At 37.2% G+C, this 20,066-nt stretch overlaps 1 protein-coding gene across 1 annotated transcript; it reads left to right on the top strand.

Annotated features, from left to right (window-relative positions):
- The first annotated feature begins 8,277 nt into the window (after positions 1-8,277).
- Positions 8,278-20,066, top strand: LOC115411394 (delta-type opioid receptor-like). The gene is given in 5 exon segments (XM_030123502.1): positions 8,278-8,396; positions 16,854-17,122; positions 17,125-17,205; positions 19,370-19,446; positions 19,448-20,066. Coding segments are annotated over 5 exon segments (1,062 nt in total). The 5' UTR covers positions 8,278-8,301; the 3' UTR covers positions 19,988-20,066.

The raw sequence follows: 20,066 nt of genomic DNA, 5'->3' as shown, positions 1-20,066 counted from the left end.
AATTATGTAAAAAAGCCAATGACAAGAACCACAGCTTTGTGGTTTGTACAAAGGAATTATGAGGTGACGTCCACACCACTCATACCAGCTTTTCCTCCTAATCCACCGTAAGGAGTGACTCACTGGTTGGTGCTGGTTGCTCATTGGGTTCTTGAATCCTGCCGGTTCTAGACCTTGGACATATATCACACAGACCTTTCCTGTTGTTGCACTGCCCACTAAAGCAGAAAAGCCTTGAAATGTGCAGCGCAGTGAAAACCTTTATGACCCTGTGACCACACACGCTCAGGCTGAATAAGTCAGGATTTGTCTTTCCTGTTACATTTTTCATTCTTTCAGCTTCACTACTTCATATTTTAACATCACATTTTTAAGATTTGCTGCTTTCCAGTGGAAAAAAACAGTAGAAAGAAATGTAGTCTATTTTGTTTGTTGTTGATTTAACCCATAAAGACCCAGTGCTACTTTTGTGTCAGTTCCCAAATGAATTTTTCTTTCTATTTCGTCTTTCTTAAGTGTATGATCAGCATTTAGTATCATATTTACCTCCGCCAAGGAGGTGATGTTTTTACCGGCATTGGTTTGTTTGTTTGTGTGCAAGATAACTCAAAAAGTTATGGACTGATTTGGATAAAAATTTCAGGAAATGTTGATACTGGCGCAAGGAACAAATGATTAAATTTTGGTGGTGATGGGGGGGCACAGGGGGGCCACTGATCTGCCTTGGCAGAGGTCTGCGCTCTCCGAGGGCTTTCTAGTTTCCTCTGTTTTTGCACTTTTTCAGTGAAGATCAGGTATTTTCCTATCAGTGGTGATTTCTCATAGACTGCAAGGGCTTCCCCTAAAATTGCGAAAATTAAATGGTTAAATATGTACGGTTGTGTTGACATTTTATTGACTACAAATGTGTTAGAACACGTTCATCTCACAGACGAGTTCGTTCAGAATCAGCTTTATCACAAACCAACAGACTCGATGTTGTTCACTTCTCATACATTCCCGTTGCGCTGTTTTCTCATACATCTCTGCTCAGTGCATTTGTCCGTAGACGCTCAGCATCCATGCACTTCAATGGGACTGAGTGGAACAGTTTTTTTCATTGCCTCAAAATTGGACGGTAATTGGATAAATGCCACGATGTTGTCCCGCCCCCGCACACTTGGCGTCTCTGGGGGTGAATGGAGCTGTGGGCGGAGCTCGGCTGGGCTGGACGCCGAGCTTCCACATGCTGATTGGAGGATCAGTCAAAAGGCTGAATCCCATTTGATTGACAGCTGTTTTCAGATCTCCTCCTTCACTGACACAGTTCAGTTTAATACCGTCGCACATTCTGCTGTGAAATCCAGAGAGAAACCACTACGAAATTACACGTTCATTTCTTGCCCTGTAAATAAAACACACTCATTGTACTTCCTTGTTTCAATTTAACATAATTTCAACAGTTTCTTGTTTAGTTGGTACGATAAGGTCACTGACCATTTTCTTAAAAAGGAACAGAGGGCCGAATTTATGTTTAAATAACTTGACTTTCTTTTTTTTTTTTGACGTAAGCCGACAATGAGCTTCCCCTCTGAAAGACGAGCAGCTGCCACTGTTTCCTATATTTAATTTACTGATTATGTACTTTAATCACCATTCTGATATTACATTTGAGGGTTATTATATTAAAAACAGAGAAAACTTAAGACAATGTGATTTTTCCAGTAAAATATATCATTAACTGAACATAAAACAAGTGTCTCCACCCACTGTCATTGATCCAACTCAATGTTGTAGAAGATGATGGTGTTTCCACGGTAACTATGGAGCCTCTGAACGTCCAAATGGGTCATATTTGATGACCATGAAAAGATGACAAACTGTGTTTTACACCAATTATTTACATATATTGATAAAATTAGTGGATAAACAGGTATTTAACAGTTTAGATCAGTAGATGGTCGTGGTCACCAGTGGCTGTTTGGGTCTTTATGGGTTAAATTACACTGGACTGGACCACAGAAAAAAATTAAATCAGTCTTGTTAATTCCAGATCTGAAATCAGAATTTATCTTTGCAAATTAGGATTTATGTTTATGACATGAAAGGACATATTTTTTTCAATCTTGTATTTACCATGTATACACAACATGAATATAATATGCTCTAAATGTGTTATATTTACTTATACATATGAACATTAAACCCAATGAGACATAAACCTAATTACCAGAGCTCACCAGCTTTGCTCTAAATCATGAGAGACAAACATATGGTCCGCGGGCCAAAACCAGTCCTCCAACAGGTCCGATCCAATACCATGGGATGAATTTGGGAAATGCAACAATTATCCTGAACATACATTTATTTTAGATCAGGTTCCACATTCAGCCCAATTCAATCTGAAGTGGACTGGGCCAGTATAATACTATTAGAATAACCAATTTAATTTAATTATTTCATTTAATAACTGAACTTTTCTCTGAATTTGGCATTTTTAAAAAAGTTACATTAAATGAAAATGTTTACATTTAGAAACTATTCTTTCAAAAATAAAAAAAAAAAAAACATGTGAATAACCTGAGCAACCTGAAATGTCTCAAGAGAAGTGTGATTTTACCAATATTCTGCCTGTCACTAAATGTTTTGGGTGTTTGTAGATCCACTGTGATCTGTAACTTATAATGAACATGAGTAAATGATAAACTGAAACATAATATTTTTTAAAATGCTCTTATTTTTCTTACTAATTACCTCCACCAAGGAGGTTATGTTTTTGACGGCGTGGTTTGCCTCTGTCTGTCCGTGTGCAAGATAACTCAAAAGTTAAGGACGGATTTGGATGAAAATTTCAGGAAATGTTGATACTGGCACTAGGAACAAATGATTAAATTTTGGTGGTGATGGGGGGGGGGATTGATCTGCCTTGGCGGAGGTCTGCGCTCTATGAGTGCTTTTCTAGTTACCTCCGCCAAGGAGGTTATGTTTTTGCCAGGGTTTGTTTGTCTGTCTGTCTGTCTGTCTGTTTGTCTGTCCGTTAGTGTGCAACATAACTCAAAAAGTTATGGACAGATTTTGATGAAATTTTCAGGGTTTGTTGGAAATGGGATAAGGAAGAAATGATTAACTTTGGGGGTGATCGGGGGTGGGGGGGCCCACGGGGGGGCCCACTGATCAGCCTTGGCGGAGGTCTGCGCTCTCCGAGTGCTTCTAATTTTAGTTTGTGGTCATGTTATTCACATTTTTAAAGGATATTTTGTGGATGTAAAAATTTTTCCAAATGTTATTTTCATTTTTTCATTCTAAAACATAGATAAAAGTTTAGAGTTGACATTTATATATTATTATGTTATTATTTTTAGTGGTCCAGCTCATGTTAGGCTGAATGTGGTCTCTGAAATAAAATGAGTTTGACGTTCCTGCTCTAAATTGTTCCAGATTGTTTCAGACACTTTCTGTTGTGCTTCTGACAGTTTCTAACAGTAATCACCATCATGTTTGGGTTGGAGCTCCATGGTACTTGGTTTCCATTTCAGAAATATCTTGTTGAAATTCCTCAAACTATTGGTGGGAAAAACCCAGATGAGTTTTGACTGACATTCTGCAGCCCATCCATTCATATGCTTTTATCATGTCCTCATCTGGTGATTATACTCTGCATGGGGCTCTATGATCATTTGGAATATTCTGCAGTACTGGCGCTGATGAATCCCAAACTGTTAATTGCGGAGCAGATCTTAGAGGAGGAGTACAGGATCACATGAGTTCTCCAATCTGGGATCCAGTGACAATTCTAATTCTAAATCCTAAATTCTAATCCTGGTGTGTGATGCTGTTAATGTCCATGTACTGACTTGTGCTTAACTCCAAATCCTGGCATGGTGGAAAAAACTCTGGTTTGGATTGAACTGAATTGAATCTGAGGAGCAAAATTATTGCTAACCAGCTTTATAGAGCGCAACCAATGTAGTTTAAATATACACTTTTAGTTTCTGAAAGTTACAAGAGTAAATAACTATTCTATTCTATCTATTTTCCTGCTCTTTTGAATATTAGTAGATAAGCAGCCAAGATGAGATGAGATGAGATGAGATGAGATAAGTTTAGATAAATGAGATGAGATGACATGAGATGAGATTAGATGAGATAGGTTAAGATAAGTTAAGATGAGATGAGTTAAGTTGAGTTGAATTGAGATGAGTTAAGTTGAGATAAGATAAAATAAAATAAAATGAGATGAGACAAGTTAAGATAAGAAAAAATAACATGAGATAAGATAATATGAGATAAGATGAGATGGTATGAATAGGTTAAATTAAGATAAAATGAAATGAGATAGGTTAAGATAAGATGAGATGAGTTAAGCTGAGTTGAGTTGAATTGAGATGAGATAAGTTGAGATAAGATAAAATAAAATGAGATGAACAAGTTAAGATAAGATAAAATAAGATGAGATAAGATAAGATGAGATAGGTTAAGATAAGATAAGTTAAGATAAGATGAGATAAGTTGAGTTGAGTTGAGCTGAACTGAGATGAGATAAGTAAAGTTGAGATAAGATAAAATAAAATGAGGCGAGACAAGATAAGACAAGATAAGGTAAGATAAGATAAGATAAGATAAGATAAGATAAGATAAGATAAGATAAGATAAGATAAGATAAGATAAGATACACATGACTTTGATCCCATTGTGGGGAAACTACAGTGTTAACACCAGAAAAACACCATTACAGTTTATTATTGCACCTTACTGTTTTTCTACATTTCTGTTTTTATACTTCTAATTTATTATGTATAATGTGTTTGCACTTGTATTGCTCTTGTCTTATTATGATACACTTACAATTATTCTTTTGCCTTTACACTTCTTTTGCCTGTACGCTAACACGTCAAAATCTGATGTTTTGATGCATGTGTTTCAATGCAGTCTATTTGTTTTTTGTTTTGTTTTTTTAGATTTTATCATAAATGTTTTGAATGTACCTCTAGATTTGTGAGACGTTCCTCTGTTTGGCAGGTGTTTATAAGTTTCAGTTAATAACCATAAACACCAGTCTAGTTATTCCTGAACTTCACTCAGCACCAAAATTCAGCCTTTTGTGCACAGGTGTCAAACATGCGGCCCGGGGGCCAAATCCAGCCCGCCAAAGGGTCCAGTCTGGCCCTTGGGATGAATTTGTGAAATGCAAAAATTTCACTGATGATATTACCAATCTTTTTAGTTCGGTTCCACATTCAGACCAATTCAATCTCCAGTGGGCAGGACCAGTAAAATACTATCATAATAACATATAAATAATGACAACTCCAAATGTTTCTGTTCATAAATGTAAACATTTTCATGTATTACACTAAAACAAAGTATAATTTTGCAAAAAAATGCGAATAACTTGAACAAATATGAACAACTGGAATTGTCTTAAGAGAAGTAAGTACAATTTTAACAATATTCTGCCTGTTACTAAATGTTTTATGTGCTTGTAGATCCATTGTGATCTGTAAGTTATAATGTACATGTGGAAATGATAAACTGAAGCAGAATATTGTTAAAGTTACACTTATTTTTTTTCAGTTTGTTCATGTTATTCACATCGTTTTTGAAAGGATAGTTTGTAGATGGAAACATTTTCATAATGTAAATTTACTTTTTTCGCTCTTAAACAGAGGAAAAGTTTGGAGGTTGACATTATTTATATATGTTTATCTTATTATTTTACTGGTTTGGCCCACTGCAGATCAAATTTAGCTGAATGTGGAACTGAACTAAAATGAGTTTGACACCCCTGCTTTAGTGGAATTGGATTTGAGATGGAATATGAATTTTTATAGTGATAACACACTGAAAAAATGACTGTAGAATTAACACCAAAAAGTTGTAAAATTGCAACATAAAAAAACTGTAAGTGACAATACAATGCAAAGTTGTTTATTTGAAAAGATTTTTGTGTTAACAATTAAATCAAATATAGCTGTGTTTTTTACAGGAAGAGTTGTGAACAAAACCAGATTTGGATGTCGAAATGATGTATTTCTATTGTTTTATTTTTTAAATAATGGCGTATTTGCTGTTTTATGTATATATATATATATATATATATATATATATACATATATATACATATATATATATACATATATGTATGTATATACATATAAAAGTTATAAAAAAGTAAGCATTTAACAATGTAACATTTTAAATTTGTAAATTAATGGGTTGTTAGAGTTGGTAGAGCAGCTCATCCAATAACCAAAGGGTGGTGGTTCAAATCCTGGCTCTGACTGTCCATCTGTCCAAGTGTCCATGGAAGACACTGGACCCTAAATTGCTCCCAGTTGGACCTGGTGGTTTTGGAAAGACCTTTGGACACCATGAAGGTGGACAAGATGTGCTAAATAAGTGCAGTCCATTTACCATTTAAATCCAGTGTTAAATCTACATGTTTCAAATGTTAAATCTACATGGTACTCCATAAATATGTTTACAGTTGGATGTGTTTTTTCCAGTATTGTGCTGGAAACCACAGCTGCCAGTTTTTTTTTTTCCGTAAAAAACAACCAGTGGCGGCACCAAGGGGGGGCATGGGGGCAAATGCCCCCTCAGTCACAACCTTTGCCCCCCCACTTACCCCACCCACCCCCACCCAGATTTGGGCAAATCTTTGGGAAAATTCAGGCAACAAAGAAATATGAAAAATCCGTCAATGAAAGCGTAGATTCAACATTTATTAACTTGCATACATTGGCATTGCTGTTTGTTTGCTGCATGTTTTTCTGATGTGTTTAGAGAAATATGTGAAAGTAGATTGTACCTATTAAATAATCAGAACAGAAAGTCTGAGTTGTTCACGCTGTAGTTTTAACAAATATCTTGAATATATTAAGTATTACCTGATTTTACCTAAAATTGCCCTCTATATGAAGTGTAACGGATAGGCTATACATTAATAAGTAGGATTAAATAAGTTCATACTTCTTCCTACTCCTTTTCGACCATGCAAAATTCAGACTTGTATGTGCTTGGAGATAGATTCTGTCCATTTGAAGTTTTATTTAGTTTTTATTTAGTGTTGTTTTTGTGTGTGTTTTTTTTTTGTTTGTTTTTTTGTTTTTTTTTTTGCATGTTCGAAATAAATAACTACATTAAATAAATAAATAAATAAACAAATAAATGAATGAATATTATTTATTTATTATTTATTTAATGTATAGCCTATCCTATTTTTGTCCGCCCCCCCCACATTTCTTTGCCCTCCAGTTGCCCACCCACTTTTCAAATCCTGGTGCCGCCACTGAAAACAACAGGATTTTTTTTAACAGTGCATGTTCAGATATGGCTTTAACATTTATCTGAGTGTTTTTTATATGTTTTAAAAGAGGTTTGATGGTCTATAGATCATAATCACACATGAATACAACAGATCCATCCTCTCCTGCCTGCTGGACATACTGTACATCCTGGATATATGAGCCTATCATGGTTCATTGGAGCTCCTGTGTTTTGACTCTGGATGACACTAAACTGGAGGACACCGCGCGCCTGCCTGCAGGTGACTGTCATCACTCTGTCAACTCATATTTTGGGTGAAGGTTCGATGTTGTGTGTGTGTGTGTGTGTGTGTGTGTGTGTGTGTGTGTGTGTGTGTGTGTGTGTGTGTGTGTGTGTAGCTGGTGGGTCTAGCCTGATGCGCGCCACCCCTCCATCAGTGCGTGTGCACGAGTGTCCGCAAAGCCGCTGCTGCTCCTCCGCCTGGCGCGCAGTGCCATCCACAAACTTTGACGAGCTGTTATCCGCAACGCAACAAAGCCATCCGAATTTAACACAACAGGAACTAAAATCATTAAATACACCTACAGTCTGACTGGGTTCGTCCGTTAATTCGGGCGGATAAAGGTGAGTAAGTTGCGCTTTTCGTTTTTGTGCTCCGGTGTGTTTATTTACGGGTGTGCGTTTTTCCTAAAGGGCTGGATGATGCGCGACTGTATTTTACATGATCTACAAGTGGCTGTGGTATCCAAGTGAAGTTTGATGTTTTATTTTTCTTAATGTTTCAGTCTGTATGTCTCTGTTTTCGCGGAATTCCTTGCCTTCTTCTATGCGCACCTCACCTATTTGTTGAAATTGTATTGTATAAAGTCACACAAGCGTCTTCTGCGCAATAACCAGGTGGCAAAATGGAAAGCACACGGTGGAGATTTTTAAAGAAGACAGTAAGTGCCTCCATCCGCTACAGGAAGACTGTCCGGTTAATTCTTCAGCCTGGATGTCGGGATACTCCGAGAGCCGCAATGTGACCATGATGATAGCCTGGAACCGGAGAGCATGTCCCCCATCATCCCCATCATCACTGCGGTCTACTCCGTGGTGTTTGTGGTGGGTCTGCTGGGGAACTGCCTGGTCATGTATGTCATCATCAGGTAAGGCCATTTTTAAGTCATTATGGAGGGGGGAAAATCAGTTCATGTAAAGAAATCATGGAACTATGTTGGATTTAAGCCTTAACCCTTTCATGCATGAATTATGAGAACCTTAGTTGAGTTTTTTTTCTCCTTATGCATGAAAAAAACAATGAGACTGAGTTTTTTTTTCATAGATTTACAAAATGTCCACTCAGCTACACCATGAATTTTATCCTTGAAGCAAAGAACGTGTTTAAAACCCAATATCATCAAGTGATATGAAAGCAGTGAAATGGAAACCCATGTTTAATGCAGCTAATCTGATGTTTTCTTACATTTTAACATATTCTAATACTAGTTATTACTCACTTCATGGAGATAATATGCAAAAAATAAATATTAACAATTGATTTCCATTCAAGAACCAATCAAGAACAGTAAAGTTACAATAATGGTATGAATTGCAGTTTATGAGATGATGCATAAGTGTTCACTGTGTTGGCTGATATGGAACTAAAACAACAAACCCATGAATATACAAGAGAACAGCTGGAGAATTACTGTCCACTGTAGTGACCGCTTGCATGAAAAGGTTAAAATGAAGTTAAGAGTGAAGTTATTGCTTTGGGAGTCAAGACAATATTGATTGATTGACTTATTGATGTATTTATTTCGAATATGAATGTCAAACGGAAGAAAATAAATAAACAAAACACTTAAACATAAGACATATAACACATATTTGAAAAGGAGTGAGAAGAAGTACAACTTATAAACTCCCACCCCTTCTCCTTATATACTTAATTACAATAATAACCTTCCTAGTCTAATCATATCTATACTATATACCACAGGTGTCAAACATGCGGCCTGGGGGCCAAAACCGGCCCGCCACAGGGTCCAATCCGGCCCGCGAGATGAATTTGCAAAGTGCAAGTTAGGGCATCAAACTCAAAAATAATATCATAATAACTTATAAATAATGACAAACCATATTTTCTCTTTGATTTAGTGCAAAAACATTAAATTATGCAAATGTTTACATTAACAAACTATCCTTTAACAATAGAATGTGAATAACCTGAACAAATATGAACAACCGGAATGTTGGAAGAAGATTCAGTGCAATTTTTAACAATATTCTGCCTGTTACTAAATGTTTTGTGCCTTTGTAGATCTGATCTGTAATGCATATGTATGAATGAAAAGTCGAGGCAAAATATTGCTAAAATTGTACTTATATTTCTTAACAAATTCCTTTTTTTTTTTCAGGTTATTCACATCCTTTTGTTTGGATAGTTTGTAAATGTAAATATTGGCATAATTGAATGTTATTTTTTGCACTAAAATAATTTGGAGTTGTCATTATTTATTGGCTATCATGTTATTATTTTACTGGTCCGACCCACTTCAGATTAAATTGGGCTGAATGTGGCCCCCCCGGAAGAAAATGAGTTTGACACCCCTGCTATATACCATAATATGACTGATACTATTAAATAATTTGGTTTCTGGTTTTATATTATATGAACAAATATAATATGATTTACATAAACACATAATACAATAACACATACATGTAAATACTATTCATACACAGATCTCTACACCCACACATACACCCTATACATACCTATACACACTCTTACCACATACTTGTACATCTTTATAACACCCAGTGATCCCCAATCATCCCTGTACCTCTGAAAATTGTGTCTTTGTACCTCCTTTTAAATTCTTTCATGTATAAATATAGTTAAAGAGGATATGATGTCATTAGATAAGCTTAATCATGTCCATTATCTTTGGATTTTTAAAATAAGACAGAGGTGGCACCAGAAGAATGTGTTTTCCTCAACTACTGTAAATGTTATGGCTTGAGAGGAAGGAACTGGCACTAATGTTTAGGCTTTTCTATGACCTTTAGGCCATCTGGTCTGTCTTCTCCTTAGTGCTTACATTTTAGTCTTGGATGCACTTACAGTGACAGGTCCTTCATAGAAAAAAAAAAAAAGGTGTGTTGTGTTGCTATGAAAGCCACTCACAGCTCACTGGAGAGATGGAAACAGTTAGATGTGGATGTGGATCCAAATATGGCTAATTTTCCTTTTAGATTTGACACAGGACAGGTAAGGATTCACAGCGTCATTTCTGAACCCTGAATGTGGACAGCTAATTAGAATTGATTCTGCCTCTGCTACATTCAAAGATGGTGAAAACCGTCAAAGCGCATATTTTATGACTCCAATAACCTTGCAAACCTTCTCAATCAAATAACAATATCCTATACATCAGCCCCAGCGTAGTGGACGTCATATTAATTATTGCTGAAACCAGTGGTGCTTTATCAAACCGATGGCCTGCTTGCACCTCATTGGGTGTTATTTATTGCGTTTGACAGCAACAACTCTTCAGGGTGTAATGTGAAACTTGGCAACGCCATCCAGAAACCTTCAGTCCATAGACAACAGTTACCTCAAATCAATCACATTGCCTGTCATTAGAAAGCAATTTTATCTGTTTGCTATTATATTAGACTATGTTCTGTTGGATAGTTGCACAGTTAAGGGAGAACTGAGGTGGTTTATGTGGACGCAGTGTAAGCAAATCTCTACTATTGCTCATATGTAAAAGTTATGTAAAAATATTGACCCTTTAACCCTGATGTGTCTGTGGTGATTGTTCTGTATGTATGATTTATATTAAATATTCATAAAATTCAACTGTTTGCTCAAAAAAACAAAATTCAAAGTGTGCTAATAGAATAGGCCACAGGTGTCAAACGTGGCCGGGGGCCAAATCTGGCCCACCAAAGGGTCCAGTCCGGCCCTTGAGATGAATTTGTCAAATGCAAAAATTACACTAACAGTCCTTTTAGTTCAGGTTCCACATTCAGACCAGTTCAATCTCAAGTGGGCAGGACCAGTAAAATACTATCATAATAACATATAAACAATGACAACTCCAAATTTTTCTCTTTGTAAATGTAAATTATTTTCATGTATTTACACTAAAACAAAGTAGAATTTCACAAAAAATGTGAATAACTTGAACAATATGAACACCCTGGAATTTCTTAAGAGAAGTTAAGTACAATTTCAACAATATTCTGCCTGTTACTAAATGTTTTTGTGTATTTGTAGACCCGCTGTGATCTGTAAGTCTAATGTACGTGTGTAAATGATAAACTAGACATAATATTGTTAAAATTACACTTATTTTTTCAGTTTGTTCATGTTATTCACATCTTTTGAAAGGCTAGTTTGTAGATGTAAACCTTTTCATAATGTAAATTTACTTTTTTCGCTCTAAACATAGAGAAAAGTTTGGAGTGACATTATTTATATATATTATGTTATTATTTTACTGGTTTGGCCCACTGCAGATCAAATTTAGTATGAATGTGGAACTGAACTAAAATGAGTTTGACACCCCTGCTTTAACCCCTGACCTGTCTGTGGTGATCGTTCTGTTCATATGATTTTATATTGAATATTCATAAAAATTCAGCTGTTTGCCTCAATAAAACAAAATTTCAAAGCGTGCTAATAGAATAGGACCTTGTGATTTCAATAGACATCTGAGCATGCTCAGTGCAACCCCCACTACCTGTGTAGTTTACCACCACAGAGTGTGAATGTGAGCACGAATGAATAATGGGTTAATAATGTAAAGCGCTTTGGGTGCCTAGAAAAGCGCTATATAAATCCAATCCATCATTATTATTATTATTATTATTATTATTATTATTATTATTATTATTATTATTATTATTATTATTATTAATGGGGGGGCAAAACACAGAGCACTGAGTGAGACTGACTCACTATAGAAATAGACAGTTTCCGCTTTTTTTTTTTTTTTTTACAGTTTTCGTTTTTGTTTTTTTGTATTTACTGTTGTTTGCAAGTGTTGTGGGGATTTCCTTTATTTTCTTTTATTTATTTATTTATTTTTTTAACTGTGTTTTTTCTGAGTTTTGACCATGTAATTGCTTTTTGGAGTTCAACCAGGTGCCAAAAAGCAGCTGGACTGATTTGCAAAGAGAGGCCGAAAACAAAAACTACTAGGACAAAATGTAAAATTGTTTAGTGTGTTCCAGTTCACAGTTCATGTTCAACATCCTAAATCCTTCTTTAGTAAAAACCTGTAATACTTCATTTCCTCTCTTTGTCTTTTTCTGCTATTCCACTTGTTTGACCCTAAAACACACAGTAAAACAAAACCACTGAATAAAAGGAACACAAGCACATATTCACAGCAGCTTTTATGACACTGAAACAGACGCTAATTCACAGCTGCATGTTTACCTGAAATAATATCTAAGGGGTTAAACACAGGTGTCAACATGCAGCCCGGGGGCCAAAACCGGCCCACCAAAGGTTCCAATCTGGCCTGCGAGATGAATTTACAAAGTGCAAAATGCAAAAATTACCCTGAAGATATTAACAGTCAAGGGCATCAAACTCAAAAATAATAGCATAATAACCTAGAAATAATGACTCCAAATTTTCTTCTTGGTTTAATGTGAGAAAAATAACATGACATTAAGCCTATAAATAATGGCAACACCCATTTTTTCTCTTTGATTTATTGCAAAGAACATTAAATTCTGATATCCTTTAACAAGAAAATGTCAATAACCTGAACAAATATGAACAACCTGGAATGTCTGAAGAAAAATAAGTGCAATTTTAACAATATTCTGCCTATTTTGTGTCTTGGTAGATCTGATGTAATGTAATGCACATGTATAAATAAAGTTGAGGTATAATATTGATAAAATTGTACTTATTTTTCTTCAGAAATTTCAGTTTTTTTTCCAGTTATTCACATCTTTTTTGTTTGGGATAGAAATAGTTTCATCATTTAATGTTATTTTTTGCACTAGAAAATTTGGAGTTGTCATTATTTATAGGCTATTATGCTATTATTTTACTGGTCTGGCCCACTGGAGACCAAATTGGGCTGAATGTGGCCCCTGAAAGAAAATGAATTTGACACCCTGGGTAAAAGGGTTAGAAATGTAAATAAGCCACATGGGCATTAAAGTATAAGATATTAACTCCAACTGCTTTAATTCATTGCCATCAGCAACTATGTTTAATATTGAGTCATGAGAGATTTTCACATCTAATAACACTGGGTTATAAAAAAATGTTGTTTGCAAGTTGTCTAGGTTTTTTTCAACTGAATTAGGACCATTGTGCACCGCTAAATCCAAAAATGACATCTGTTTTTTCTCAATCAGGTCAGGTTTTTTTGCTAATTTGATTTTGAAAAATTGATCTTCTCACAAAATTGATAACATTTTTGTGACTTTATCCGTTGATTTTTTATATAATTCTCACCCAAAATAGGTTTTAAGAGAAAAAAAATCATTTGATCTCTTAATTCCTGTTAGGTACAATGGTGTATTCACCGCAGATGTAGCAGAATACGTCAGGCTTATTTTTGCAAGATCTTCTAGTCGAAGCCATTTCATTCACCTGTAATATTAAAAAAAACATTAATCATAAATTGGCAAAGTAAAATCTTCAGAACTCGTTTATTGCAAGAAATATGAAAGAATTTTGTATCATATGATGTGAAAATGCCCATAAATGTAAGCAAAAATGTTAAAAAGCCAATATATAGCATAGTTCAGAAAGTTGACCTGATTGAGCAAAATTAATGTGATTTTTGGATTCAGCACACCAAAATGATCCTAAATCAGCTCAAAAACTTAAACAATAAATTTGTTGTTGACCAGTGTAATGAATCAACCACCTTAACCCTGTATGTTTTCATTCCTACTGAGCGCTTTAGCTTATTTTAGGTCACAGTTTTCATATTTCATGGCCTGCATTATAAAACTTTTCTTCCACCTCTCTCATCCATCCATTTATCAGCCCTCATCTGTATGCTCCACCTGAACAAAACAGCAAGACTGATACATTTAGTGAACATGGTGGGTGCATTTAGCAGCTAATGGGCTACACATTTCCCACCAGGACTGAGTCAAGAAAGTAAATCGAATGTTTGGACATTGGCAACATGAAATAGATTGAAATAAATGCTAGTGTTGCTTGTGTCTCAGGTAATTGCTTATACCAACATGTTTACTGGAACAGCTTTATAAGGTGGTCACAGTTGCTTTATGTGCTGATTAACCTGTAAAGACCCAAACAGCCACTAGTCGCTTTTCCACTGGACATCTGCGCAAAACTTTACCGATATTACTAAATGTCCAAAAAACAGAAGTGCGTAATGTGTTTTTTCCATTAAATCACAAATGCAATGATTGTTTAGTTATTATCGCGAGATGACATGAGAAGTCATTCTATAACATGGCGACGAACGTAAATATGGTGTTGATTTACAGACATATTCATCATTATTATATACTAGTGGCATTGTACCCGTGGTGCCATTGTACGATAGCATGAGAGGCTCAAATCGGCCAGCATACCTCACAACATTTGAATATGGACATAAAATTGTGCCTAGTAGATAGTCAGGTAATGTTTCTGTTCAATTGGCGAGTTTGGCGGCGATTGGGCCTGTGAAGGCTGAGGAAAACCCGTACAACACCCTCCTGTGTTGCAACATCGATCACACATCAATGGGACATGGGGACACAGGGACACGGGGCAGGGCCGAAACATGCATTATATAGTAGGATTACCCCTCTATCTTGTACTAAATTAAAAAATGATTGGGTTTCCTGGTGTCCACACATACCACAACATGTTTCTTCTTCTTCTTGCTTGTTGTAACATACGTCAACATCCGTTTTTTTAATTCACCTGACTCTAGTTGCAAAAAAGGTCTTCCCATTGCAGTTTTGCGTGATATACCATTTACGCTATGCCCGAAAAACCACCTCTTGCCAGCGCAAAAACTTTTAATCGAAAATGAGACTTTTGGCGAAATTGTCGTTTTTCCATCAGGTAAATTTTTATTTTATGCACAAGTTATTTTTGCGCAATTTGAGGGTCGATGGAAAAGCGACTACTGACGACCAAAACCAACTACTGATCTAAACTGTTGATCCACTAATACTATCAATACATGTAAATAATTGGTGCAAAATTTACTTTTCATGGTCATCAGATAAGACCCATTTGGACGTTCAGTGGCTCCGTAGTTACCATGGAAACACCGTTATCTTCTACAACATTGATTCACCAGTAAAACCCATGGAGTTGGATCAATGCCAGTGGTTTATGTTCAGTAAATTACTAGTAAATTACTGAAAAAAGTCACTTTTTCTTCAGTGTTCTCTGTTTTTGGTATAATAATCCTCAATTTCACTCTGAGCTTTTATGAACATATATATGATCAATAAATTAAATACAGCAAAATACATGATTTATCCAACTTTATTTGTAAAGCCCTTTAAAACAACCACAGTGGACCAAAGTGCTGTAAAGTAGAATAATTAAAACCAAAACAAAAGAATAAAATACAGAATAGATTAACAAAATAAAACTGTACGACAAGAAAACAGTGCTGTACAGAAGAATAAATAAAAACCAAATAAAAGAATAAAACACAAGAATAGATAAAAAAAAGAAAACAAACATGAAAAACCATACAATTAAAAACATAAAAAAATAAGAACAATAAACCACTACCAAATAAAAACAATAGAATAATAAAAAATAATATCTTCAAACATCTCATATGATTTCAAAAGCCAAGGAGAAAAGATGGGTTTTAAGAAGGGATTTAAAAACAAACAGAGAGGAGGCCTGTCTGATATGGAGAGGCAGATTGTTCAAAAGTCTAGGATTTACTCTGAAAAAACTCCAAACTGAAAAGAATATTACAATAAATAGTGATAAATCACTTAAGAAAGGTTAAATATAGAGAAAAAATAACACGGGAACTGCCACAAAAGTACCACTGGGTCTTTATGGGTTAAAAAAAAACATTAATTCAAGCAGGTTTGAGCAACTGAGCTCATGAAAACCCATTACGTTTTGATCCCTGAACCCTTATTCTTCATGGCTTTGACACTGGGAGTCAACATTAACCACCAAACAAGCACATACTCCCTGGGGTGTTCACATCACTCTGCTCTAAGGAACTGATTGTGGGTTTTTTTTTTTTTCATTATATACAAAAAGAAAGGTCTTCCATTCCTGTGGACACCCCATGAGCAATTCAAAAGGATCTTATTTTAACCTCAGTGCTTCATTAAATCCTGTAGGCGACACCACTGGTAGAAATTAAAACTTTAAATTAACCTCCAGAATGAACATGTAAACAAGTTGATTGCACACGACATAAAATCAGGAGTGTACTATACATAACAATGAAGCACTGAGTCAGAAACATTACATTACTCATTCAAAGAAGCAGTGTGGACTAATGACCTATGTTTTATTCATAATGAGATGAGATGTCAGGTTCTTTAAAGCCACAGACTCCATCTCAGTGAATGGTTACTTCCATTACAGGAAAGCCTTGTGTTTTGCATATTAACAGGTACACAAAAATGAAGACGGCGACAAACATTTACATTTTCAACCTGGCTCTCGCTGATGCCCTCGTCACCACCACGATGCCCTTCCAGAGTACGGACTACCTGCTCAATACCTGGCCTTTCGGGGAGGTGGTTTGCAAGGTCTTCATCTCCATCGACTACTACAACATGTTCACCAGTATCTTCACTCTCACCATGATGAGTGTGGATCGCTACGTGGCCGTGTGCCACCCGGTGAAAGCCCTGGACTTCCGTACTCCGATCAAAGCCAAATGATCAACGTGTGCATCTGGATACTGTCGTCTGCTGCAGGGATACCGGCTTTTATTCTAGGTGGAACGCAGACAAACAGCGGTGAGGACAGGCTTTCATTATGTCTGAAGTTTTAAAAAGTTTCTGTTGATGTTTTAAGTGTAGGAAATTCACATCAAGTATGCACCGGTAATACTTTAAGAGCAGAAAAATATTCTATCAAGATCATCTGTCAGTGTTTTCCATTAGCGGTACATCAAACATCATCCTTCCTGAATATGAATGCTTAGTTTAGTGCAAAATGTTCCCCTTTGAGGGCAGACTTGTCCTTCAGTAACAACTAGAAGAGTGCAGTTTTATTTATGATGAACTCCAAACGTACACTTCATTCATATTTCCTTTTTTTTTTTTCCTACTTGTCTGTCCAGCATCCTAACAGCAGAATGATAGTCTGGCTGCCTTTTGGTGCTGAACAAATACCTTTGCCAAGGGTAACTTCATAAAGTATATGAGGCTCCCCTTGATATTCTACTGTGTTTATCCTGAGTTTTGTTGAACCACATTTCGATGCCGGACCTGGGGCACGTTTCTGGGTTTAATACCGAATGCAGCCGTTTGCGCACCCTTGAATTCAAATAGTGAGCCAACGATGGGCCGGCGAACGCAGAGGCTTAACAAATGCAAAATCCATTTCTGCACTCGTTTCGTTCGCTAAGCCATCGTTCGCTCACTATTTGCGTTGAAGGGTGCACTAAACAGGTGCGTTTACTATTTAACCCAGAATGAATGCCTCCACTCCCGCTGTTTCCAGTCATCTGACAGCACTATGGTTAGAATGAAGAAGTATTAAAGGCTATCTATCTATTTAGCGAGGAAACTGGGCGAGCGCAACACTTTTAATGAACTAGCCCAGAAACGGGGATAGCGCATTTTGCATTGCGTTGGGGTTAACGAACTAACACACAATGCATTTTGCGTTGCGTTAGTTGTTAAAGGTGGGGTCTGAGATCTTAGAAAAACGGTTTTGAGCAAGTTACATTTTGAATATTACTCAGTTCAAAAGTCCAAACCCCTTTCTTCAGACGTCCCTCTGAAGCCACGCCTTCAGAGTACTGGCATGCGCAATGCTTGTTCCTGAGGGTCATGAGCGCTGCACAGCAACAATTTGCCAGCTGAGACTCTGCTCTGCTCCGTACCCGGTGTTGGGCTCCGACGCCATCTACAGTCTGGTCCGGCCCAGCTGAACCTTCTCCGACACCGGCTGAGGCTCTGTCCCCTGCTTTGCTCCCGTACGCCCTCGGGCTCCTACCCCGACTCCGGCCCCGGCTGAGCCTCCGGCTGGCGATATCCATGCATACCTCATTCAGTTTCCTCCAACCCCCCCCGCTCTTCCAGAACAGCCCCAGTTCAGACCTATGTGACTAACATTTCCTAGTGGTTCATGTTAGTGACAAAACAGTTGACCGGTGAACTTTCCATCCTAATAGAACTATATAGCCAGGTTCTGGCTACGCTTCCTGTACAAGCGCTCCAGCCTCTGGGAATGCGCGATTCATGCTCAAAGAGGGGTACATGCAGAGGGGGAGGGGTGAATGGCAGTTGAGTGTGATAGACTATCACCGTTCAATCATTTCGATGTGGGCGCTCAAACATGATTGGATGGGGTTTTTTCAGTCCTGTCGTTCCACAGGTGACTAATTATTTTTAATTTTTGTGTTAGAGCATTCACTTAATTAGTTGTAATTCCGGATGTGAAGGGGATTTTTAAGGAATATAATAAAAACTGCTCCAGAAAAACATCTCAGACCCCACCTTTAACGAACAAAGAGCGAGCCCAGAACGGAATTAGCGCAAAATGCATAAATGGACACATTTTTGCATTGCGGCTGGGCTTAACGATTTAATGAGTTAGTGCCGAAAACGACGCCCCTGACATGGGGAGAGTGGGGGGGTGAAGGGAGAGAGAGCAAGAGAGGAGAAGGTGGCGAAGACCCTCACAAAGAACAGTATCAACAATAACAAACAGTAACACCATGGTGATAATTATAATGGTAACAGTAACTACAACCAGAACTGAGTAAACTGGGCAGCAGAGAGAAAAACAAAACAAACAAAACTACAAAAAAGTACAATAAAATACATAAGACCTATTAAATGATGAGTATAAGAAAAGAAAGCATGAACAAAATATCATATACCACGTTCGCACAAATAATACCAGTAATCTAGTCATTTGTATTTCCTTCCTTCCTCTTTTCTTTTGCAGATATTACTGAGTGTGCCTTACAGTTTCCAGAGCCATACGTTTACTGGGACACGTTGATGAAAGTCTGTGTATTTGTCTTTTGCCTTCGTCGTGCCTGTGCTCATCATCACTGTGTGCTACTCCCTGATGGTCCTCAGGCTAAAGAGCGTACGAATGTTATCCGGATCGCGAGAGAAAGATCGCAATCTCCGCCGAATCACGAGACTGGTGGTGGTGGTGGTGGCCGTGTTCGTGATCTGCTGGACACCAATTCACATCTTCATCCTGGTCAAGGCGCTTGTGAGCGTGCCTGAAACCACCGCCATCATGGCCGCCTACTTCTTCTGCGTGGCTCTGGGCTACACCAACAGTAGCCTTAACCCTGTGCTCTACGCTTTTCTGGATGAGAACTTCAAACGCTGCTTCAAAGACTTCTGCCTCTCGGCCAAACTGAAAGGAGACAAAGTGTCAGGGAGCAGGAGGGGGTTGAGCACAGTCCGGGAGGTCGCTGTCCCCCTGGAGAACCCAGACCGGACTGGGAAGCCCACATGACTAGCGGTGGAACTGTCTTCAATTTCCCACATTGGAAAAGAAGACTCACATGACCTGGGTCTGACCCACGTCACGTCAACAATGTAGACTGAACATAAAGACTGTATGGCTGAAGAGGACTCATTGTTTAGGGACATGTTAGTTTGGGTTTAAACAGTGCCAACAC

This window comes from Sphaeramia orbicularis, chromosome 20 (assembly GCF_902148855.1).
Source record: "Sphaeramia orbicularis chromosome 20, fSphaOr1.1, whole genome shotgun sequence".
In the NCBI taxonomy this organism is placed as follows: domain Eukaryota; kingdom Metazoa; phylum Chordata; class Actinopteri; order Kurtiformes; family Apogonidae; genus Sphaeramia; species Sphaeramia orbicularis.
This window is presented reverse-complemented; position numbering and strand designations above follow the sequence as displayed.